Source organism: Dermacentor variabilis, unplaced genomic scaffold (assembly GCF_050947875.1).
Source record: "Dermacentor variabilis isolate Ectoservices unplaced genomic scaffold, ASM5094787v1 scaffold_12, whole genome shotgun sequence".
Classification (NCBI taxonomy): Eukaryota; Metazoa; Arthropoda; class Arachnida; order Ixodida; family Ixodidae; genus Dermacentor; species Dermacentor variabilis.
Genome location: NW_027460280.1, coordinates 62,056,896 through 62,082,157, shown reverse-complemented (window position 1 = coordinate 62,082,157; position 25,262 = coordinate 62,056,896). Strand labels below are relative to the sequence as shown.

General features: G+C 46.0%; 1 protein-coding gene across 1 annotated transcript in view; it reads right to left on the bottom strand.

The window, feature by feature from the left end:
• The window catches only part of LOC142566063 (uncharacterized), a 38,613-nt gene extending 28,618 nt beyond the window's left edge, over positions 1–9,995 (bottom strand). The window contains exons 1-4 of the mRNA XM_075676798.1: positions 8,867–9,995; positions 6,233–6,335; positions 6,046–6,086; positions 272–465 (exon numbers count right to left, since the gene is read on the bottom strand). Coding sequence (XP_075532913.1) covers positions 272–465; positions 6,046–6,086; positions 6,233–6,335; positions 8,867–9,880 — 1,352 coding nt within the window. The 5' untranslated portion in view covers positions 9,881–9,995. The remainder of the gene's footprint in view (positions 1–271; positions 466–6,045; positions 6,087–6,232; positions 6,336–8,866) is intronic.
• Positions 9,996–25,262: the final 15,267 nt, after the last annotated feature.

Below are 25,262 nucleotides of genomic sequence, written 5' to 3'. Positions count from 1 at the left end.
AACAGTAAGTCAGTATGATGCCAAAGGTTTCAAATTATTTCTTCATATAGGCCTGAGCAGAAGTCATCAAAATCCATGGCAACATGGCAAGCTGGTGTGAAAACCTCAAAAACAGCATCGCCCATGTCTCACTTCTCCATCTTTCCAGGCTTACCATGCCTCCTCTCAAAAATACGAGTGCCCTTTTCAGCATTACAGAAGTGTAATTTACAACTACAACTCGTATTTCTTTTTAGTGTACCCCTTATATGAAGAAAGGATAGAGATATACCTGTACACAATATGGCTGATGTGGTCATTGAAGCTAACTGTCTTTTTGGGCTGGACACTTTCAAGGGAGCTGGCTGGAAGTGAAGTGTCTGAATCGAGGGACAAGGATGAGAGAAATTCATCGCTTGACTCAGAGGTGGTACGTCTCCAGTCAGTGCCATTCTTGAGAATGCCTCGACGAGAACTCTGAGGTATCTAGAAATGCAAGAGATCTTAATTAGCCACAAGAGAAAATACAGCACACCATTCCTGCCTACAAATAAATACATTATACAAGTCATGACATGCGGGCCCAAGGCCACATTGGTCAAGTGCATCTGGGACATGTAGAGAATGTGAGTGCAATCACAAGCTACAGATGGATGCAGAAGGTCAAATGTTCTGACTATTTTATTAAAGAAATGGCGTAAACCACACCATAAATTGCTTTGTGGCAGTTACTACATCCCTTCACTATGAGCACTGCTATTTGTTATTTACAAATAAAGTTCACCTTTCACAGTGATAACACACATCATTGATGTGTTGAAAAAGTGTTTTATATGGGGAGATCAGTTTCAAGTTTTACAGAATTTTAAAAACATCACTTGTGGCAGATAGCATAATTCTTGTCTTTGAGCTGGATTATTTGAAGAGGCGGACATTACTAGCATGAGAAATTGAAACACATATTCAACTAATTAAAAAGTTTTACTAATTAACTTCTTAATTACTTGACAGCACATATTGCAGTTTACAAATCGTAGCCGGCGAGTTTGCAAGGCGTTATCCACAAGTTTCAAGCTATTATTTTCCAAATTGTAGGACAAAATACACGGGCGTTCAGTTATTTTTGTACTTCAATGCATAAGAGTGTTGAGAAAGTAAGTGGAACAACAGTGCATTTTAAGGAGAGTTTAATGGCATGTATCTCCAAGCTGGTGTCATTCTGGAAATTTATTCCAATTGAATACACCTTGTGAACTTGCCAATTACAATTCGTGATTGTTTAGACAAGGAAAAACCTTTTTTTCGTGCACAATTCGTAGGAACGAAGGATGAAGGCGACAGGACAAAGCGCATGTTCTGTCCTGTCACCTTCTTTCGTCCTACGAATTGCACACTAAAAAAAGGCTTGTTTTCCTTGTTTACATAATGTTTCACCAACCAGCCCAATTTCAGTATGTGCCATAAAGTAATTAATTCAGAAGTTAAGTAGTGAATTTTTGTTCATTAGTTAAATGTGTGTTTCGATTTCTTTTAGGTAATGTCTGCCACTCTGAATAATCCTACTCAAAGACTAGAATTATGTTATCTGCAACAGGCGATGTTCAAAAATTTCACGACAGCTAAAAATTGTCACCCCGTATATATTGTGCAGCACATGTTGAGTAGTGGCCCACAACTGACAAGGACATTAAATGGCCTTTTTTGCTCCTCGAATCAAAACTCAGAATTTTCTGCAATGTGTACAGTGTACAATGTGCACTGCTAACCCACGAGGGCAGAGCATGCACGTTTCCTTCACATCTCTCAATTGTAGAATCACCCAGCCCTGCAGGAGATCACATGTGGTTTGTTACAATGGCACCTTTCTACACACCTGTACAGTACACTGACACAGCTTCAGCTAGCACTGGCAGTTTTCCCTTTGACAGTAGACCACACTGTCCATCAGACGTTTCAACATACACGCACAAGCACATGATCATTAAGAGTAAGGTATCTAGTATGCCACAACAGACAAAACAAGATTGCTTGGCTTTCTCGAACTTAGAAAATGTGAGGAAAATGCCTGTTAGACTGCATTTTTGGAGTAAGGCAGTCAAATGTGCGTGTGTGCCTAGAACACAAGACAACTTTGGCTTCGGCCGTTAATGACTGTGCACATTCACAATTCCTGAACACTTAGCCACTAAATATTTTCCACTAGTGTCTTGGCAGCATCCACTCCTTTGTAGAACATATTTATATCACATCACATACGCTTGGCTTGACTATCATAAGAGAACCTGTTTGCTGTCAACTTTTCTTCCAATTAACGGTATGCTTTACATTGTTTACACAAACACTCGAATGACATGAAACAATATAATAGAATAGCTTTGCTTTGACATGAAGCAATACCAGGTTTGTTTCTTGCTTAATCCTTTGTCGAGGTCTACTAGAGGGGACAAAAGACATTTGCAATGTCTTTGCAAACCTGTTTGCTGTCAACTTTTCTTCCAATTAACGGTATGCTTTACATTGTTTACACAAACACTCGAATGACATGAAACAATATAATAGAATAGCTTTGCTTTGACATGAAGCAATACCAGGTTTGTTTCTCGCTGAATCCTTTGTCGAAATAAGTCTACTAGAAGGGACAAAAGACATTTGCATACAGAGGGTGTCCCAGCTATCATTCTTCGCATTTTTCAAGAAGACCAGCCAATCTACATGAAGATAACCAAGTGCATATAGCTCACAGTCTAGTAGAGTAGCCACTAGTACACTTTTTTGTTACTGCCATTCAGTTTAATAATAATTGTTGCAATTAGCTAATTTTTTTCATTACTGCTCTGAATAGTGTGCTGTCAATGAAGAATTTGTAGGAAATTGAAGGTTAAAGCTCGCGCGTTCTCAGCCAGGTGCTTTTTGTCATTTTATTTCATCCGGCTGAGAAAGAAAGCCTGTGAAAAATGAAAAATATCACGTGACTAACCGCCTGCCTGAGTCAAAATGCAGTGCCCTCAAACAAGCCCCATAGCAGTTAGCAAAGGTGTCGGTGCTGGTCCCGTAGCACCACCAAGGTGTTGCACTGTCACGGCCGGGGTGCGACAGATTGCCCACAAACATCTTAGGAGCTTTTCTGCAACCAGCTTAGTATTGTTCGCTGTCCTCCTGACCAAATAAAATTGTTTTTTACTATCTTAAGTAATTAACAGTTAATAATTACCCACTTTAAAGCTTTGATTTACATTTGAAACACAAAATCTTCAATGTACAAGTTGTAGAGCCTATTGAGAAACATCTGAATAACTTCTTTTCGTGCTGATAGCTGCTATGGTTTTAATTTTTCCGGGCTACAAAGAAAGCACACAATATTTGAAAAAATACCACGTGACTATGCACTTACGGGCAGTGACTTTAGTGCCCTCAAGCATTCTACCACTGAAAGATTGGCGCTGCATGCAGACGTAAGGCATGAACAGGCTGCAAGGAAAAATTATACCCACCATATCCGACACTTCGTCATCTGCTGCCAAAACCTCCATGCCCTTTATGATGCAAACAGCAAAAACACTGCTAGAGCTTCAAGAATGGTCATGCGCTATTTATCACATATTTCATTGCTTCAACCTACAAGATATCTCGACAAGACTGGAAGCCAAGATCATTGCTTCTATCCATCTGTTTGCTCAGAGCTTGCTCACGCCTTCGGTCTGCATGCAGCATTGATCATTCATGCGTGGCATGTCTGTGGGCACTAATGTCGATGTGTGTAGACATATATTCACAAGGTACTTTTTCAAATATTGTGCACTTTCTTTACAGTGCAGAAAATTAAAACCACAGCAGCTATCATTACGTGAGAAGATTATTTGGACATTTCACAATAGGCTCTTAAATTTCTACATTGCAGGTTTCACATTTAAATTATTTTAGAAGTTGCCTAAATAATTATTGTTAATTAATTACCTAAGCTAATAGTAAAAAATATTTTGAGTTGTTCAAAAGGGCAGCTAACAATACTAGGTTATTTGCATTCTTGTAACCCACAAAGATATCTTTAAAGTTTGGGCCAACTTAGCTGAAACACCCTGATTGTGAACAGTTTGGCAAGGTAAAAAAAAAAAAAAGGCTCCTTATGAAGGTTTCTGTGGTGACGAATTCAGATCAGGCATGACAAAGCATTCCATTAACTTCATTCCAACCTAGCTAAGCTTTCCTTTTCAGGAATGCTAAATTCAAAACATTATGTGCGAGACATGGTCTCTACCAAAACAAGATGATCATAAATTTTTCTTTTGGTAGTATTAAGAGTTATTTACTAGAATGTAAGTGTATCTGCTTTGATGCCACCATTCATCACCACACACGTGGTTTCACCAAGTGACAATATGGAAAAAAAGTCGAAATTGGCTATTCTGCAAATCTTTCTTCCAATAAATAACTCTCGCCCACAGATTAATTCCTACATTTTGTTTTAACAAAATGCATCTGGAATGTTATTGGGCCTCTATGCATCATGAGTAGAGCTGAAGCACAAAATTGACACAGGGGTCAGGGAACCAGACACAAACAAGTGCTGTGTTTGGTTTCTTGTCCCCTGTGTCAATTTCATGCTTCAACTCCACTTGAGGATTACCAACTAGCCCGCTCTCAAGCTTTGCTAAACTCAATACTTCCCAAAAATTTCATTTCCCCAACTGTTGCAAAGGGGTAGTCCCTCAGGATGAGGGAACAGAGAGACAGCCTTGTTCTGAGGGGCCGGTGTGGTGTGAAGCTAATTTTCAGATAAACCAGCTTACTGAGCAAGAACATTCCCTTTTAGCAAGAAGACTAGTAGCACCTTCATACACACAATTTACCTTCATCCCCGAGAACTGTGCGTCTGATGTAATGATGTAGTATATGGCTATGGCGAGTGTTTTTCAGCAAGAAAAGATGAAGGCCTAGAAAGTTACACACAGGGGTGCCAAACTTTCAACATCTTATTTTCGCAAACATACATGCACACACACTGAATGAGTAGCACGCATCAGTAACCCAATGTACTATATATATATATATATATATATATATATATATATATATATATATAGTGTCCTTGCAAAAATAAAATCTAGTTGAGAGTTCAGTGCCCATGTGTATCGCCTTGTCTAGTCCCTTGTCTTTTTGCGTTGAAAGACATTCATGATGACCCCAAACCAACTAGCTCAGAAACTAGTCAATAAGTTGTATATGGATGAGACTTTCCAGTTGTAACAAAGCCTTGCATGGCTGCCAACTTGTAAAATTTAGCAAAATTTAAATTCACTCGCAAAGCAAAAGTCGATGCATAAACAAGCCTTCATTTAGCATCTTCCATGATCCTGCAAGGTTTGAGGTGCACAATACATAAGCCCCTCCACAAATACGACGCACACATACAAATTTCTTGTGAAAACCAGTGCTAATGGCAAGGAGGGTCCGACTAGAACTTGGAGCTGAAGAATGACCTATATTAGTTGCAAAGATATCCAAGGCATGGGGCCTCATCCTTACTGCGACAACCAAGTGCTCACTTAAAGGTAATATTTCAAATAGAAAAGAGAGCGCACAATTAAGGCCCGACTTAATTACAATAAAGGCAGTGAGGATGTCTGACATTTGTTGCAATACTTGCCCTGCTTTCTGCAAGACCTAGTTTTATTTCCCTTAGTTGCTTGAAATGGGTGCACAGCACAGATGGATGTTGTAGTAAATAAAATAGCCATTTCTTTTCGAGGGTTGACAGGGTTTTTACTCCATTGCTTCCTTTTGTTGATATGTTGTGATATGCAGCAGTGGCTCACTGGCTATGGTGCTCTGCTGCTGAGCGCAAGTTGCAAGTTCGAATCCCTGGCCATTGCTGGCGAGCTTAAATGGGGGTGGAATGCAGAAACATGGTGGTCAAATTTAATCCACGGCCTGCCACTATGGCATCCCTCACAACTTGCTGTGCAGTTTCGGGGTATTAAACTCTATAATTTGATTATTATTATTATTTTAGCTTCTCGGCATGATACGGTACAGCAGTCACACAAGAAAATGGCCAACAATACACACCTGATATGCAGAAGACTCAGAGAGGGATCGTTGCTGGCGGGCTGAAAAGTGATACATTCATGCGTTAATGCAGAAACAGCGTTGGTAACTGTATGTAAAAAAAACTGCCTCTGCTAAACAACAAAAGTCAGTACAGCACATAAGAATAAGATTTGCTTGAATTAATATTATAAAACAGCGCACTTACAGACAGGCAGTGCCTTTGACACCAAGTTGCTCTTGTCTTCCACCTTGTTTTTCTCTGGCAATTCAACGGAGTTGCACTTTGAGAATTGAGCCTGCCTAGACAGCTGTATTGGAAATGGTGAAGTAGTAGTCAGACAATGAAGAAAAATTTTGGTACGAACCATTTAAGTATTGACATGAGAATGACGTAAACTTAAACAGGGATGTGTATGCATCTGGATAGCATATTCATGCTCCTATTTGCCACTCAAAAAATCTTGTCTTAAAGGTAAACTTTTTAAATGTTCCCTTTTCATGCAGGAACTGCTGAAAATGGTGGAAAGAGCCAAGAGAGGGCAGTAATAATAGCTGCAGACATGAAGGGGGAGCTGAAACCATGACTGGAAACAGCACATACACTGTTCACATACAGCTTCCTGTATAGACCTACTGCAACACTTATGAAGACATTGGCAATGCTCATGCAATCACAGCAGACTGTACAAGACTGATAAATGAAGCGGTAGCCAGGCTTCCTAGACTTGTACAGTGGTTATTTGTGATAAACAACGATGTATGTCGGCACTTCATAGTCATAGTATGTATACAGCCCACTTCCAAAGCATAAGTACAGTCACATCACTAAGGCAGTCTAAACCACATAATTCAGAAACGTGCTTTAGCTTGAAGCCCATGCTTTACTTGGTCCACATAACACCTGGCGTGAAAATGCCCAAGGCACTCGTGTTTCCTTCGGCATGTTCACGTCAGGCATTCTTTTCACTAATTCAAGCATAAGGCACATTTAATACAGGAGTAAGTAAACATATATCATGAAAAACTTTAAACTCATTTCACTGGTTTATTTAAACCACTTTTATATGTCCCAACTGGAACAAAGGCAAGTTCACAGTGGATACCAATGGGATGAGGTAGGTGGCACACAAAATGGACTTGGCACATGGGCCAGGGTAATTCTGCAATATTTTCGTTAGTTAGCCACCATTTTTCCATAAGAAAAGTTTGCAATCTACAAAAGTCATCTTAAGAGAAAATGCATTCCCTATGCAGTAGCATGTGTTACCAAATCGTCTTCTGCGTGTATCCCGTTTCTTTATTTTCACCACGTCTACAGAAAAATTTGATCACCACAGGCTTTGAACATCATTGCTGTCACTACTTATATCATTTATGTCTGAACTACATACAATTTCTCTGTGACACATTGCATAAGACACAAAATTCAGCCAAACAACCAGTATCTTCCTTGATGTTTCGCAAAGTACTAAGATGGACACCAGAAGGGAGCAAAAATTATTTGATAGGGGAAAAAAAAAAAGAAAAATAATCAAAGGTTTCACTTTGCCTCTTAGTGAACAAGTGACATAGGAATCAAAGTTCATAGAAGTAAAAGGCATGAGCAAAATTGCTACCTTTGAAATCCAGCAAATTAAATGAAAAATTAAGTTCACATATGGCAATCAAAGATGCAACCTTAATGACATCCATGCTTCCAAGAAATAGCTGACACAAACACTTTGTGATTCAGTATTCTTATTTATTAATAGCTTCTGACTCCGTATATGAAGGTACAAGGCCTCAATTTGTCAACATACAACAAATAACGAATTATCTCAATTTTTCAAAAAAATTTCAAGGAACGAAAACAAGGACTGTGCTCACCATGCACCAGTTTTAGCATCCGAATTAATAAAAACACTTTGTGCCAGACTTCGTATGTGCACTGAAAATAGTCTTGCAGAAAACATAAAATTTGTTTTAAAAAATTCTCTCTCTTCCATCTAAAGACTAAACAGCCAAATAACAAAACAGCAAAAGTGCCATGTTACTGAAGAAAATCATAAATTATATGCGATTTACACCGACACACCACAAGCCGCCACTATTCTTTGAACTGCCAAGTTAACCATTCTGTATGAAGTGGCAAACATCAAGTTTTATCTAACCAAATCATATACCAGTAGACCTCGGCACAAATAATTACCAAGAACATCATTCACATACCATGAGATAGCATAATTACAGAAGATGAATTCGTACCGAAAAATGTTCTGTACTTAATTTGACACTGGAATGCAAGCACTAAGTCTTGCAAGTTTGCAGAACTGGATATGTAGCCATTTACAGAAAGGTTACTGATAGCTTTCAGAAAGGTTTCAGAAAGGTTGATAGCTTTTAGAGGTTTGATAGCTTTGAATGGTAATAAAGCCATAACGAGAAAAAGAAAAAGCGCATTTTGTGCATTTTTCATATTTAACCACACTACTTTACAGAGCTCTAACATGTGCTGTGTGTGCTAATTATTACATTTTGCGGAACACCCGTTTCTTTTAATTATTAAACGTTCACTCTACGAGAACCACAGGTTGGAAAGTGAACAACTTTTAAAGATTTTAGAGCGGCATCGTCATAGTCTGGATATTACAGGTTTAACAAAATCTTACGCTGGGCGCACTTTAGACGCAGTATGTGATTATGAAATCGCTAGCCACGTTGCAGCATCAATGAAATATAGATCAGTAAAAATCTACGTAAGGTGCTTGACACATTAATATGCATCAGACAATGGTTGTATAGCCGACTAACAGAAACGAAACGAAAACCGGAACTAACGAACCAAATAAAAGAAACCCACCCTTTTCGTCAAAGCCATTCGCACAGACTCCGAAGGTTCCAACTCCAGTGCTTGAAGATGACCGAAGTCAGTGCCCACATAAAATGTCTTCCAGGTACCAAATGCAGACTCAGCTTTGTAGAGGAAAAGGAATAATGTCTTCTGGAGGTTGACTACTTTGTATGCGTCAACGAGGGAGTCCCTTGCATAGGGAGTTGCCATAGCCGCGCTATGCACTTCTTCAGGCGAGTGGTAGTCTGAAAATACAACTTGAAACGCCGATTTACACGCGCAAAACGATCCGGACACAGTAGAGGGATTAGTGGCTACGGTATGGAACACAAGCATGAGCATGCTGTCCGACTGCCGAACAAGGAACCGGGGCAGAGCGCTTGGGGTCGCGGCTCCTTTGTTGACAGCGCAGTGGTGACGGTGTGACGATGCAAGGCAAGGCCGCGATGTTTCTACGAGCTTAGGTTCACCGCACCAATGCTCCATGGCAGCTCCGAATGATGAACTTGCGTAAAGCCGGGGAAGCGTGACCACAACCCACCCTTCGAGGCGACCGAGGTTTGCTGTGCGTTCCACAGAAATGGGGCGCAGAGAAGCGTGCCTAGGGTCAGAACCGAAGGGGGCGCCGCGGTAAATAGAATACACGCCGGTGATCAAGTTTGCACACGGGAACCTTTTTTCTGCATATAAACAGACACGTGCCTCGTGGTGTTCCAGGAGCCTTAAAACGGCGCTAGATATACTTAACCCGTTCTGTTGCAACTGCAACGCACAAATGCAGTCAAAATTCTCTTTGACTGCCTCTTCCTTAGTCCGTTCAGCGCCGTTCTTGCGCCGTTCTTGTGAACCTCTGACGAAGGAACATTTGCTTTGGAGAAGCATCGCAATGGCGGGCGTCCCGGCAAGATCGGGGAACACGAGGCGACCGCTGCAGTCCGTGGAACTGGTAGAACCTGCATCCCAGCTTGACTTACTAGAGGGGTTAGGAATAAATGGCGTTGGTGCGGTCATCACATCGGTCATGTTGACAGTGTTCTTCCTCCAAGTTAACTTTATTTTATCAGGAAACGCTGCAACGATTACGAATACGCACTGCCTGCCGGGGGCTTGTTTACGTATCTTATTTTCTCTGCCGCGCTTCTTCTTATTTTTATGCAAAGTTTCAACTCGTGACAAGAGAGGCCGCCAGCGTACTGGCCAGCGTAACGCCGTTGTATTTAGCTTGCAGTCTGCTTACGAAGACGGCGAAAATCTCTGATAATTATTCGGTGTAACGTAATCTAGTCCACGTAAAATATATAATTTCGTAAACAAAGATCCTCTGTGAGTATGCCATGCGTAGCGTGGCTCTCCGCCGGCGGCGCCGGTTTAGGCGCCGGTCCCCTGCTGCGTGTCGTCTGCTGCTGCTTTGCTTCAGCCGCACATCACTGGGCTCGCAGCGATAGCCATGAAACAAACAGTTGCCAGAGTACTTCCTAGTTTATTATGCTTTTTCGTCGTTTCTGCGCCTGAGCTGTCACCAGCTGAGAATGAAGTTCGTTAGGGTGCTTTGTCTTGAAGGCGAGAGCGCAGTTTGGGAGCCGCAGCAAAGGAATCGCCAGTCTCTCTAAAGTGACCCCGCTGTGAACCATTTCAAGGCAGGGAAGGAGAAATTCAGAAGTTGAGCAGCTCGACTTCAGTCATGCAGGTACACCGTGACACTTGAAACGGATGCCGAAGTGTCGACGCTGTGCAGACCTTATATTTTGTCTGCCTAGAGAGGTCCCGGAACGCAGGTCGGTTTCTGAGGTGTCAACAACACACCCTACGTTGTAATGAAACAACAGGCGTGCTTATGCGCCCGTGTGATGCGTCGTCTGCTGCGCTGCTGCCTCGCACCAATTGCTCAATGCAGAACCGAACTGGTTCAGGTGGTGAAGGCGAATCGAATAGACCTCGCATATATTCTTATACTGTGGTATACTGGAATAGGGCCGTGTGTCGTCCATATAGCAAAACAATGGGAGAACGGGGACGCTTCGGCGACGACACCCGGGCCCCCGACAGGCGCTGCGATCGACCGGCGTGACTGGCGCGCTAAATTTAAATATGTTCTGCAAAATTCTCATTTATAAACTAAAGCGCCCTCAAAAGCCAATGGAAGTTAAAATAATTTGCGAGAAGTAAATCGTACAAACTGTTAGGATACATCAATAACGCCGTCTAAGCTTGCCCCTTTCCAACCACCAGTTCCTGAAGTGTTCCTGATCGCCTGCTCAGCGTTTTGATTGCATAATGAATGAATAAAGCCTTTATTTTAAGGAAGGGGACGGCTCTAGGCCGCTGATGGGGATTAGGAGGGAAGGGACTGTGGGTACCCAGACTGTTGGCTGAAACACTTCATCTCAGTCTGGGATCTTCCGCTTTATGCAGGCTCAGGTGCATGTTCAGTTCCGCCGCTCTCACATGGGTTCCACGGGATATCTTTCATGTTGTATCGCCCAGATAAGTGGTCGCGCGGTTTCACTGAAGAAAAAAAAAATAATCTGTGACGAATGCGGCCACCATCGTTTGGCCATTTTGCTCCACAAAAGGGCGCCGAAGGGCAATACAACAGCCAATGTTCTTAATGGGCTCGATCTAAAGAAGCACGGAGTTGTTGTAATCGTTGTGCAAAAAACTCAATGCAAAAAAAAAAAATTGAGAGAGAGAGAGAGAGAGAGAGAGAGAGAGAGAGAGAGAGAGAGAGAGAGACGTTTACAAACCCAGCGCTTGCCGTGCACATAAACAATGTGCGAACGTGGCAGGAGAAACAGCAGCAAGCAATGGGCGAGCTCCGTATGGACATGCATCACCTCCGCGACAACCCTAATGGCTGATCCCAAAGGCCTTGTGTTGCACCATTCTTTTTCCGCTTTCCAGCAATGACTTCAGGCTGCAGCGACAGATGACGCTGCAGTGGACAGGAGTAGGAACAGAATAGCATTCTATTAACACATAATAAGTTAATAACACATAACGTTAGTAGTATGAGCAGGAATAACATTGATTCACATTGGAGGAAAATAACTAGGAAGCTTACCACCAAGTATGCGGCCTGTATGGTGAGCAACACAGCAACAAATAACGTCAAGCGGAAAGTCAGAGAGGTTGAGATAATCTCATGGGTGGCGGCAATCGAAAAGAAACCTGCCATGATTAAGGAAGGTTTAGCTCGGGTGCTCCTATCTAAATACACGCAAAAGGAGAATTCGTTTTCCTCGGCGAGCACTGCACCAAATTGTGCGAGGTTTAATGCATTTAAAAGAAAAACTTAAAATCTAGTGACTGTTTGTTTCGAATGTTTGATGTAGGTCGTCAATTTTTTATTAAAAATTGTCAAAAAATTGAAAATTTTCTGAAAACGAAACTATTAAGTTTAAGACTCTGTATCTCAGCAATGAAAAATGATATCACAATTCTGTGAATGCATATAATAGTACATTTATAGCGGACAAAATTGATATGTCACACATGAATCTCAAAAAATTAATAATATGGAAATACAGCTTTTGCAGAACCCTTGTACACAACGTAACAAATTCACGTAAGATATAAAATGACATATCGAATTTGTCCGCTTTCAATGATCTAATAGATGCCGTTTACAGAACCGCGATACCTATTCTTGATTCAGAGCTATTAATTTGTAAACTTCATGCTTCTATTGTTTTCAAACTTCCGAATTTTTGAAAATCGTTTTAACCAAATTCCAGCCCTGGCGTAAAGCCAGGGCACAACACATGAACAAAAGTTACTCCAACGACAAGGAGGCGGTCTTCACCGACGCAGCCCGTTATTGAGACAGGAAGGGTTTCGTGGCGGCAGTTACTAGCCACTGAGGCAACCACCTCACTAGCGTCACCGTGAACACAGCGCATGCCGAAGCGGCAGAGGAAGCAGCCGTGGCCCTCACACAAACGAAAGCTACATACGTGATCTGTGATTCGCAAACGGCAATTCGCAATTTTGCAAATGGGCGCATCTCGCAAGAGGCGTATCACATACTTCAGCGACATCCCATACACCAGGGAGAGGCCGACTTCGATAACCGAATGCATTTGCTATGGATCCCGGCACACGCTGGATTGAGCACCCCCAACGAAGCGGCTCACCGCGTTGCTCGAGGCCTAACTCACCGAGCATCATCGGAGTATGAGCCCCCGCGGGGTACTGCAAACGTCTGGGCGTGGGAGGATCGTATGACCAGGTTCCACGACATCACGACACACTACCAGTTGAAAAGACGCGTATACCCATTCCCTCACGCTAGGTTAGACAGGACACAAGCAGTACACTTCAGACAATTACAAACGGATCCTTACAGAAACCCCATACTCATGCACGCCATTGTACCCAGACATATACACTACAAACAGATGCACATCATGTGGCGAGGTTGCCACACTTAATCACATGCTATGGGAGTGTCGGGACTTAACAAACAAGTCGGGAAGCGCCGACCCCTCCGTCTCTTCCACCGCCAGCCTCCGCTCGCGCTGTAAGACCGCACTGCTCAGCTCGAACTTGACAGCACAACTCTGGACCGTCCAGCGAGCCGAGGAAGCCGCTTCGAGACAAGGTCTCGGAACCGCGTCCGCGGCGGGAGCCCAGCCCCACTAAAAGGACGCCGGACTCGAATCTTGTTGATTAGAAAATAAAAGTTTTCTCTCTCTCTCTTAAGAGGAAGCTTTAGCTCGGGCCCAACTCCGACGCGGCCTATTCAAATACATGTAAAACGCAAAAACGTTTTTCTGACATAACCCCTGCACCGATATTGATGAAATTTGTTGCATTTGAAAGAGAAAGTTAAATTCTAGTGACTGTTGGAAGCGGAATTTCGATTTAGGGCTTAAATTTTCTTAACACGATTTTCAAATATTTGACCGTTTGAAAAAAATAGAAGCACGAAGTTTACAAATTCATACCTCTGCATCAAGAACTGATATCGTGGTTCTGTAAACGGCATCCATTAGATCATTGAAAGCGGACAAATTCAGTATGTCATTTTACATCTTACGTGAATTTGTTACGTTGGTTACAACGGTTTTGCAAACGTTGTATGTCCCTATGATTAAATTTTTTTATATTCATGTGTAACATACCAATTTTGTCCGCTTTAGATGTACTATTAGATGCAATTCACAGAATTGTGATATCATGTTTCATTGCTGAGTTACATAGTTGTAAACATGATAGTTTCGTTTTTTGAAATTTTTCGATTTTTGCGAATTTTTAATAAAAAATTCACGATCTAACTCAAAAATTCGAAACCAACAGTCACTAGATTTTGAGTTTTTCTTGTAAATGCAACAAACCTCGTCAAATTTGGTGCGGTGGTTGCTGAGAAAAACGAATTCTCCTTTTACATGTATTTAGATAGGAGCCCCCGAGCTAAAGCTTCCTCTTAAGACTTCTCTTAAAGCTTCCTCTTAAGAGGAAGCTTTAACTCGGGCCCAACTCCGACGCGGCCTATTCAAATACATGTAAAACGCAAAAACGTTTTCATGAGATAACCACTGGACCGATTTTGATGAAATTTGTCGCATTTGAAAAAGAAAGTTAAATTCTAGTGACTGTTGGAAGTGGAATTTCGATTTAGGGCTTGAATTTTCTTAAAATAAGTTTTAAATATTTGACCGTTTGAAAAAAATAGAATCACGAAGTTTACAAATTCATAGCTCTGCATCAAGAACTGATATCGCGGTTCTGTAAACGGCATTCATTAGATCATTCAAAGCGGACAAATTCAATATGTCATTTTACATCTTACGTGAATTTGTTACGTTGGTTACAACGGTTTTGCAAAAGTTGTATTTCCCTATGATTAAATTTTTTTTATATTCATGTGTAACATATCAATTTTGTCCGCTTTAGATGTACTATTAGATGCAATTCACAGAATTGCATTATCATATTTAGTGGTAAAGTTACAGAGTTGTAAACTTCATAGTTTCGTTTTTTGAAAATTTCCGATTTTTGCCAATTTTTAATAAAAAATTGACAATCTAAATCGAAAATTCGAAACCAACAGTCACTATATTTTAAGTTTGTCTTTTAAATGCAACAAACCTCGTCAAATTTGGTGCAGTGGTTGCCGAGAAAAACGAATTCACCTTTTACATGTATTTAGATAGGAGCACTCGAGCTAAAGCTTCCTTTAGCTTGGGCCCCACTCCGACGCGGCCTATTCAAATAAATGTAATACGCAGAAACGCTTTTCTGAGATAACCCCTGGACCGATTTTAATGAAATGCATTGCATTTGAGAGAGAAAGTCAAATTCTAGTGACTGTTGGAAGCGGAATCTTTATTTAGGGCCTGAATTTTGTTAACAAAATTTTCAAAAATTCGAAAGTTCGAAAAGGTAGAAGCACGAAGTTAACAAATTAATAGCTCTGCATTAAGAACAGATATAGCGGTTCTGTAAATGGAACCCATTCGATCATCGAAAGCGGACAAATTCAATATGTCATTTAATATTTTACGCGAATTTGTACGTTGTGCACAAGGGTTCTGCAAAAGTTGCATTTCCATATTACTAAATTTTTACAAATTCATGTGTAACATATCACTTTTGTAGGCTTTAGATGTACTATAAAATGTAATTAACAGAATTGTGGCATCGTTTCTCATTGTTGAGTTAGAGTTTTAAACTTGATAGTTTCCTTTTCAGGAAATTTTTAATTTTTAATAAAAATTGATGACCTAAATCGAAAATTCGAAATGAACAGTCACTAGATTTTACGTTTTTGATTTAAATGCAACAAATTTCGTCAAAATTGCACCAGTGGTTGCCGAGAAAAACGAATGATCTTTTTACATGCATTTACATAGGAGCACCCGAGCTAAAGCTTCCGCTTAAGAGCAAAAACCTCGTAAGAGCAAAAAACGAATCAGGAAATAAACAATTCATGATAACTCAAAGGGAAGCTCATTACTTTCTAAGCGAGATCAGGATGCCTTAGAACACGCACTTATAAAGCGACATATAAGAAAGAAGAAGAAGCATGTGCTTGCTGCGGTGAAGCTAGGGAAACGATGGAGCATGTTGAATTAGAATGTGGAGATATTTGCCCAGCGGTCAATTTAGGAAGCACTGGCCTCCTTGAAGCCCTAGGGTTCAGCGAGAGCAGGGGGCAAGTAAACATGTCCGCAATAGAGATTAGTAATTGAGGCGATTGGAAGATTGGTGGAAGAAAAGTAAGGAAACGACAAAAAACGGAGGCGTACAAAAACAAAGTTCACAATAGGGGTTCAGAAACTTTGGTTATAGGAATTAATCGTTGTTGCTTTTTTTTTCTCTTTTAACATAGGTAGGACATTAGGAAATAAAATAAGAGCTTGGTGGAGCAACCCACCGCCCCGCTCCAAGTGGGACGCTCAAAAGATCCACCAATCACTACATTCATCCATCCGTAGGTGTTCTGTGGGAGTGCTCTAGCCCTCCAGGTAGCCATTACAAAAAAAAAAAAAAGAGTCACGCTTTCGCCACCGGAAGACACACTACCCCATTCCAGTACGCAATACTTATACTTTTTATTTGTGAATAGTGGAGTAACAACCAAATACATTTAAGTGCAGCAGAAGCCAAGGCATATATATGAACGAGAGAGAAAGGAAACCGAGGGGCCCGATTTTTATCAGTCCCATCACAAGAAGTCAACAAACAATGGTACCAATTAAGGACAGCATAGGGGAAATTACTTGTAGTTCTTAATTGAAGACGCCGGCCTTCTTCAAGAGTGCGGTTGGAGCTCAATTTATACATTTTTCTCCTCAAAAAAAAGGAAGTGAGAGAGAGAGAGAGAGAGAGAGAGAGAGAGAGAGAGAGAAAACGTTACTACAAACTTGCGCGCACATGCAGTGGTGCTCCAACGGGACTACAAAGTTGAGCGTACATACAGTGGCGTTACGAAAAAAAAAAAGAAAGACTGTAGACAGTTTGTGAATAACCCACACGTGAACAGATGCACATTCAGTCGTCTCCACAAGGGAGGGAAGACGCAAAACGCAGATAATAGAATGTAGGAGAGAGGAGTAACTTGTTAACAAATAGCATGCGAGTGGTCGCACTGCCAGGACAAGTTGCTGCAACTTTTGTGCGGCCACAAAGGCTGTCAATACACCCCCACTTCGTTACAGGACACCTGTACTGTGACTTACACTGACTTCTGAGTTGAACGAACTGCGTTCCATTGCAATCTTAGCACAAGTGATATCCTTTGTGTCTGCGGCCAAGCTGTTTCTTATACAAAGTCTATGCGTGTGTGAAGAATGATAAAATAAAATATAAACGATGAATTATGTGTCAAGGTGAAGTAGTAAACTTCAACATAACAGAAGAGCGAGAATAATTTCTAATAAATGATGAGCAAATATACATATCACTTCATAAACATGCCACATACTATATGTCATATATAACCGTTAGGAAAGGCCTAGGGCAACTAGGCAAAATATCATCATCATCAGCCTATTTTATGTCTACTGCAGGACGAAGTCCTCTTCCTAGGATCTCCAATCACCCCTGTTCTGCGCCAGCCGATTCCAACTAGCGCCTGCGAATTTCCTAATTTCATCGCCCCATCCAGTCTTCTGCCGTCCTCGACTGCGCTTCCCTTCTCTTGGCACCCATTCTGTAACCCTAATGGTTCACAGGTTATCTAACCTACGCATTACATGACCTGCCCAGCTCGATTTTTTTCTCTTAAAGTCAATTAGAATATTGGCTATCTCCGTTTGCTCTCTGATCCATACCGCTCTCTTTCGGTCTCTTAACGTTACGCCGAACATTCTTCGTTCCATTGCCCTTGGCGCGGTCCTTAACGTGTTCTCAAGCTTCTTTGTCAATCTCCAAGTTTCTGCCCCATATGTTAGCACCGGTAAAATGCACTGATTGAACATCTTTCTTTTCAATGATAATGATAAGCTTCCAGTCAGGATATGAAAATGTCTGCCGTATGCGCTCCAACCCATCTCTATTCTGTAAATTTCCTTCTCATGATCAGGGTCCGCTGTGAGTAATTGACCTAGGTAAACGTACTCCTCTAGAGGCTGACTGGCGATTCTGAACTCTTGTTCCCTTGCCAGGCTATTGATCATTATCTTCATTTTCTGCATATTAATCTTCAACCCAGCTCTTACACTCTCTCTGTTAAGGTCCTTAGTCATTTGTTGTAACTCGCCTCCAATGTTGCTGAATAGGACAATGTCATATGAAAATCGAAGGTTGCTGGGATATTCGCTGTTGGTCCTCACTCCTAAGCCTTCCCAGTTTAATAGCTTGAATACTTTCAAGCACGCAGTGAATAGCATTGGAGAAATTGTGTCTCCTTGTCTGACTCCTTTCTTTATAGGTATCTTCCTACTTTTCTTGTGGAGAATTAAGGTAGCTGTGGAATCTCTGTAAATATTTTCGAAGGTATTTACGTTAGCTTCCTGTGCTCCTTGATTACGTAATGCCTCGATGACTGCTGGTATCTCTACTGAATGAAAAGCCTTTTCGTAATCTATGAAAGCCATATAGAAAGACTGATAGTACTCTGCGGATTTCTCGATTACTTGCTTGGTGACATGGATGTGATCCATTGTATAGAGTATCCCTTTCTGAAGCCAGCCTGTTATCTTGGTGGTCTGAAGTCCAGTGTTGTCCTTATTCTACTGGAAATTATCTTGGTGAATATTTTATATAATACTGGAAGTAAGCTAAAGGGCCTATAAGTTTTCAATTCTTTAACGTCTCCCTTTTTGTAGATTAGTATAATGTTGGCATTCTTCCAGTTCTCTGGGACACTTGAAGTCGATAGATAGTTCGTATAAAGGGCCGCCAGTTTTTCACGCATTATGTCTCTTCCATCTTTGATTAAATCGACTGTTATTTCATCTTCTCCTGCCGCTTTCCTCCCGTTTCATGTCTTGCAAGGCCTTTCTAACTTCATCGCTAGCTATAGCAGGAGCCTCTGTAACCTGTTCATTACTATACTTCGAAGTATGAAATCTGTTTCATTTCTTGTTTCTCCATTAGGGCTTTTCCACGTCCATTTTCTGTTGCTACGCTTCCTCAAGAAGGTTTTCATTATTCGCAGCTCATTCCTTTCTGCGAGTTCTACCAGCACCGCCGTAGTTGCCAATTGCTTGTTTGCCAGCCTTCTTTTTCCCCACTTTTGTATTTAAGTCGCCCAATACTACAGTATACTGAGTTTGCACTTTTCTCATCGCTAATTCAACATATGTGATCCTTTTCATCATCATCATGAATGGAGGCTGGAGTGTAGGCTTCTACTGCCTTGATTCTATACCTCTTATTATGTTTTATTACGACTACTGCTACCCTCTCATTAATGCTGTAGAATTCATCAATGTTGCCCGCTATGTCCTTATGGATTAGAAATCCTACCCCGTATTACTTCTTATCTGGGAGTCCTCTATAGCAGAGGACATGGCCGTTAGTCAGCATTGTATAAACCTTACCAGTTCTGCTAACCTCACTAAGGCCAATAATATCCCAAACAATGCCTGATAGTTCATCAAAGAGTCCTGCTATACGCTAGCCTCACTCGTGAGAGTTCGGGTGTTATACGTTACCAGGGTCAGTTTCCGTTGGCGGCCATGTCCGGGTCCAGACATTCTTAGCACAATCTGCTGCGTTGCAGGTCTGACCGCCGCCTTGGTCAGGTACTCCGCAGGTGGTGGGCACTGAAGGCCGTTGGCTGATTGGGAAGGATTGGGAAGCATACTTGCTACCTTCACTTCAACCATCATCATCCTAATGTCATAAAGCATGCACTTAGCACCAACATCAGATATAGTAGCATTAATAGGTGTAGGACTAGTACTATACAATGCAGTAACCAACCTTTTAAAAGAATTACTTAGGGAACATGCAGCAGCGGCAGGAGTGAAGGATGGCAGTCGCCTTCTATGCCGGCTGTCGCACCGCTGGAGAGAATGCGCATATATGATCAATAAGTGGCTTATATGGCCACGACAATGTATTTTTCTACGGTCTCCCTGATAATAATCAGAAATGGCAACAGAGTTGAATATTATCGCATTAACTAGCAGTACTACCGACCCACTTCCTGCAGACGCAATCCAACGTGCGCACCGCCTAGGTTCGTATTGTCAGGATTGGGGGCTCAATCCCATCGCTCGTGGTCCGTTGTCAAGATTGGAGTCCGGCATGAATTCGAAGGTAGCTGGCCCATGCCGTCGTCCAACTTATCCACGCTGAGGACGTTGATGAAGGGAAGAACTGCTTCTCGTCGAGAACGAGGAATATGGGTTTATTTACAGTATTTAAATCAGTCTAACATGACTGCTTAAGAAAAAGAGTGTCAGTCCAACCTGACTGCTCAAGAGAAGTGTCGATGATGATGAAGTGGTTCTTGAAGGGGTAAGGAAAGGTTGTCGCTGTTTTCTGCAGCCCTTGCGGGAGCACGGCTCAGCGCCAACGGGGGTGAGGGGGGATAGTGGGAGCAAAGGAGATAGGAGAGTAGAGGGTTAAAGGGTCGCCATGGCAGCGGATGAGTAGTCCGGCAGGAAGGGCCCAGTGGGTCCGGTAGGATTGGTGATCTGGTGAAAGGCCAGGGAGCGGTGATCCAGCAGGAGCCAGATGATTGGGGCAGTTCGAGTAGCCTAGAGTGGTTTGGGTAGCCGTGAGGCTATGCGTCTTTGGAGAAAATCCTAGAGTCTCGCCGAGAGCCCCGACGAGTCGAGGTACTCGACGACACTCAGGAGGGCTGGTAGCTCGCTACGACCAGGGAAGAGGATGTCTTCCTGTCGTGTAGAAGGAAGCCCCAGTCGTCGGAACTCCTGCAGGAGACGGTCACGCTGCTGCAGGTAGGCAGGGCAGGCCAGCAGGAGGTGCTCCAGGGTCTCGGGCTCCCCACAGGAGGCACAGGCTGGAGAGGCGACGAGGCCGTGCCGGTGGCGGCGAGCACCCGTCCAACAGCAGCCAATCCTCAGTCGCAGAAGGAGGGAGGTCTCCCTGCGTGCGAGGCCGCGCTGTGGAAGTGGTCGCGGAGGGCGGCCCAAGGACATCCGCTTGTCCGGATGGCAGGCCAGCAGATGGCGCCGAAGCCTGTGGCATGTGAAATCACTGGCTGTCACTGCCAGGCTGGGCGGGACCACGCAGTGGTGGGCACGCTTTGCCAGTGCATCTGCTTCCTCGTTGCCCGGTATCCCTACGTGGGCTGGAAGCCAGTGCAGGGATACTGAGCAGCCCGCCTCCTGGAGCGCCATCAGCCTTGACGAGAGCAGGGCAACCCCGAGGCTGGCCCTTTCTGGCCTCTGCAGGCTGAGGAGTGCCGCCTTGGAGTCGCAGTAGATGGTCACTGGGGTCACTGGCAGCTCCTCTGCGAGTAAGTCCACAGCCAGGTGAAGGCCTGCAAACTCTGCTGCTGTTGACGTCGCATGGTTGGGGAGGCGACACTGCTTGCTCTTCCCCAAAGCGGGCACCACGCAGGCCGCAGTCGACGAGCCTGTGTCCGGCATTACCGAGCCGTCAACGTAGATCTGCAGGTTTCCACCGTGGTCCTCATGCAGGAGGGAAGCAGCCGTCTGTTGAAGGGCACAAGTTGGGGAGCGCCGTTTGGAAACGCCGGGCAGCTCTGTGGTGATGGGTATGGGTGGTCTCTGGGGAGGAGGCAGTTGTGCGTTGTTCGCTGGAGGCCTCCCAATCACCTCTTCGTACAGCCCACAGAGTCTGCCCATCTGTGAATGGGGCCGTGAGCGCAGTCGGGAGAGCAGGGCACTGCCGTCTGGTCCATGGTGGAGGCGGTCAACATGGCGTAGCCCTTGCTGTAGGAGGAGGAGTGACAGGGGCCATGCTCCCGCCTCGGCCAAGGTTGCAGCGACTTGGGAGCTGCGGGGAGCGCCCAGGCAGAGCCTAATCGCGGCCCGATGCTGCAGCTCTAGCTTCTTGAGACGGGCTGGTGGTAGTGCCACGAGTGGGAGGGCGTACCGCAGGCGTGAGGTGGCTGCTGCATCGTACAGCCGTAGTGCCCACCCAGTGGTACAGCCCTGTCCTCGGGAAAGAAGCTGGGAGACTGCCTTGCGGACACGGAGGACCTGGACATGCAGGGTCTTGACAGCAGGCAGCCAGGACAGTCGGTGATCAATGCGCAGCCCCAGGTACGTCACTGCAGTGCTCCAGGGTAACTGGACGCCTTCCAGGTGCAGCCGGGGTGCTGTGCGGCGGGCAGCTGCTCTTGGGTGGAGCAGCATGGCCTCCGTCTTCCTTGCCGAGATGGCCAGGCCAATGCTGCTCAGGTAAGCAGCGGCGGTGTCAAGAGCTCTTTGCAGGGCTGAGCGCGCGCTGCGGTGGTTGTGTGGTGGGCTTCGCACCCACAGGGCGATGTCGTCCGCGTAGATGGAGGCACTCACCGGATAGTCGGGGTCGATCGGCAGGGCAGCAGGAAGCCGGGCCAGGGCCAGGTTGAACAGGAAAGGGCTCACCACTGACCCTTGTGGCACGCCCGCTGCCACCGGACGAGGGGAGCTCTTCGATCGGCCCACTCGTACCCTGAGGGTGCGTTCCTCTAGGAACGACGAGATGAACCGCCGCAGATTCCCGTTGATGCCAAGTAGGTCCAGGGCCTGCTGAACGACTGGGTGGGGCAGGCCGTCGAAGGCCCCCTTGATGTCGATAAGCACCAGGAGCACGGCGTCACCGCAGGCCTTGGCCTCTTCCAGCGTGGAGACCACATCCGCGATGGAGTCCGCGGTGCATCGGCGCCGCCGGAACCCCGTCTGCTCATCGGCCAGGAAGCCACGGGCACGGGCCACCCAGTCCAGTCGGACCAAAGCAATGGCCTCCATCACCTTACAGGAGGCGGAAGTGAGGGAGACCGGCCGGTAGGAGCTCACGTTTCCAACCGGCTTTCCGGCCTTCAGGATGGGGGCCACGATGGCTGTGCGCCACTGCTCCGGCACCTGCCCTGACCTCCAGATGTCGTTATAGCAGTCGAGCAGGCGCTGCTGCTCGCTGGCGGCCAGGTTGCGGAGCATTTGGGTCGTCACTCCGTCGGCTCCTGGTGCGCTGCGGCGCTTCCCCCTCTTCAGGGCCACTTGGAGCTCGTGCAGCGTCAGGGGGTCCTGGCAGATAGCAGTGATCTGGCTCGATGTCCACCCCGGGTGATGGTTGTGCAAGCAGCTAGGCAGGCTGAGGGAAGGCTGTCCTACCGGCAGGATGGCTGCAGTGCGTGGTACAGCCGGCGCGAACTGGTCGGCGAGGAGCTCCGCAAGGGCCTCTTCGCTGATGCCCAGCGTGATGGCAGCGGCGAGGACAGGTTGTAGGTTTGTTCTCCTGCCGGTGAGAGATTTGAGGAGTCTCCAAGCCAGGGGTCCCCTGGATCTGTCCTCGATGGCAGAGCAGAGGCTCCTCCAGCTCTGGCTCCTCCTGCGCCGGGCCTGGCGCCTGCAGCGGGCATCCGCGCGTCTGTACTCGGTCCAATGCTCTGCCTTGCCCGTCCGGATTGCTCTGCGCTCCATACGGCGCCTGGAGGCGCGGAGGTTGAGCAGGTGGAGGTCCGGAGCGGGGGTATCTGGTTGGGCAGAGCACTGAACGGTGGCAGCCTGAGCACAATCCGCAATGGCGCTGAGGAAGTCACGGCCATCGTCCAAATTGCTGCAGTGCTTCCGGAACAGGGACCAGTCTGTGACGTGGTAAGTTCTTGTCCTAGGCCTTCTCCCAGACACGGGGCTGATCACGATAGGGAAGTGGTCAGACCCCCATGTGTCCGGAGTTGTGGCCCAGGAGTAGCACTGCTCGGTGGTGAGGGAGAGGTCGATGGCCGTGCGAGCTCCGCGGCGGACGTAGGTAGGCTCCCCAGTGTTCAACATCAGCAGGCCAGCTCGGCTGATGGCGTCTGTGAGGTCCTTGCCTCGGCGGGTGCAGCTGCGGCTACCCCAATCCGTGTGGTGTGCGTTGAAGTCACCGCACAGGACTGCATGGCCACCGAGGCGAACAGCCAGCTGTACGAGGCTGGAAGGATCCCACGGCTTTCCTGGACGAATGTAGATGCTCGCCACAGCGGTGTCTTGGCTGCCAAGGCGTACGGTGACGGCACATGACTCCAGGGGGCCACCCGCGATGTCAGCAACAGGTAGAACAGCATGCGCCAGGGTGCTGCGGACGTAGATTGCCGTGCGTGGCTTCCCTGTCTTGTGGGCTCCATCTAGGCAGGGTGCTGCAGTGCAACTGCGTGTGACACAGGTGGTGGCGCCCGAGTAGCCAGTGTAGCCGGGGAGCCGTACGTTCTCGGCCACGGCGTATACCTCCTGCAGTGCGAGGACGTCGAAGTCGCACCGCAGGAGGTACTCACACAGCTCGCCGTGCCGTCGCTGCAGCGAGTTTACGTTCCACTGGAGCACCCTCGGGCGGCGGCGGCGGGACCTCGATGAGATGCTAGCCATGCTGGTGTTGGGTGGATGGCACGCCTCCCGCCTGGAGGCAGAGGGCTCGGAGTGGGCTATCAGCAGGCAGCATCTCTCCGATGGCCTTCAGCGTCAGCTGCAGGCTCGCGATCAGCTGGTCGCGGGGGTCTGGACAGGCCTGCGGTGGTGGTGTGGCTGGTGCCTCCGGGGTTGTGGTGGTAGCTACAGGTGGTCCGGCTCGGAGGGTCCGTGGGGCTGCTTTGGGTGGCTGGCCAGGAGGGAGCATCGCCGACTGGTAAATTTGTGTGCGGCCGGTTAGGGCCTGTGCATATGAGACTTGCGTGGAGGTCTTCGCCTGCAGTGTCTCTTCCCGCACAGAGGCCCGGACGGCACGACGAGAGAGGGGAGTAGGGGCGGTCGCCATGATGGTTGCCACCCTACGTTCTTCCTGCCACCTGGGACAGGCAGGAGTATTAGCAGGGTGATTGCCACCACAATTGTTGCAGTGGGCGGCATTTGGGCAGCTTTCTCCTCGCTCGTGTGACCTCCCACAGTGCAGGCAGCTGGTAGGTCTGTCGCAGGTTGCAGCCACGTGCCCATAGCGGCCACATTGCTGGCACTGCAGTGGACGCGGTCTTCCAGGCCTCACCCGGAACTGGAGCTTGTATATAGACACATGCTCGGGAGGGACTGGGCTGCTAAAGCGGAGCATCGCCTTGTTGCCGGAGCGGGTCGCAGACAGGATGGGGACACTGGACTCGATCGCACCAGCCAGCTCTGCGTCGGTAGTCTCGTCGTCAATGCCGTGTATAAAGCCCGTGCTGTTTCCACGGACAGCTGGTGGACGAGCAGCAACGGGAATGCCGCGGAGCTCGGTGGTGGCGAGCAGCCTCTCCAAGCAGGCCTGCGAGGTCGCGTCCGCGGCCACGATGTTTCTTTTTGTGTTAACCCGGACCGCGGACACCCCTGGCAGCGCAGAGAGCACAGCGGCAATAGCAAGGCGGGAT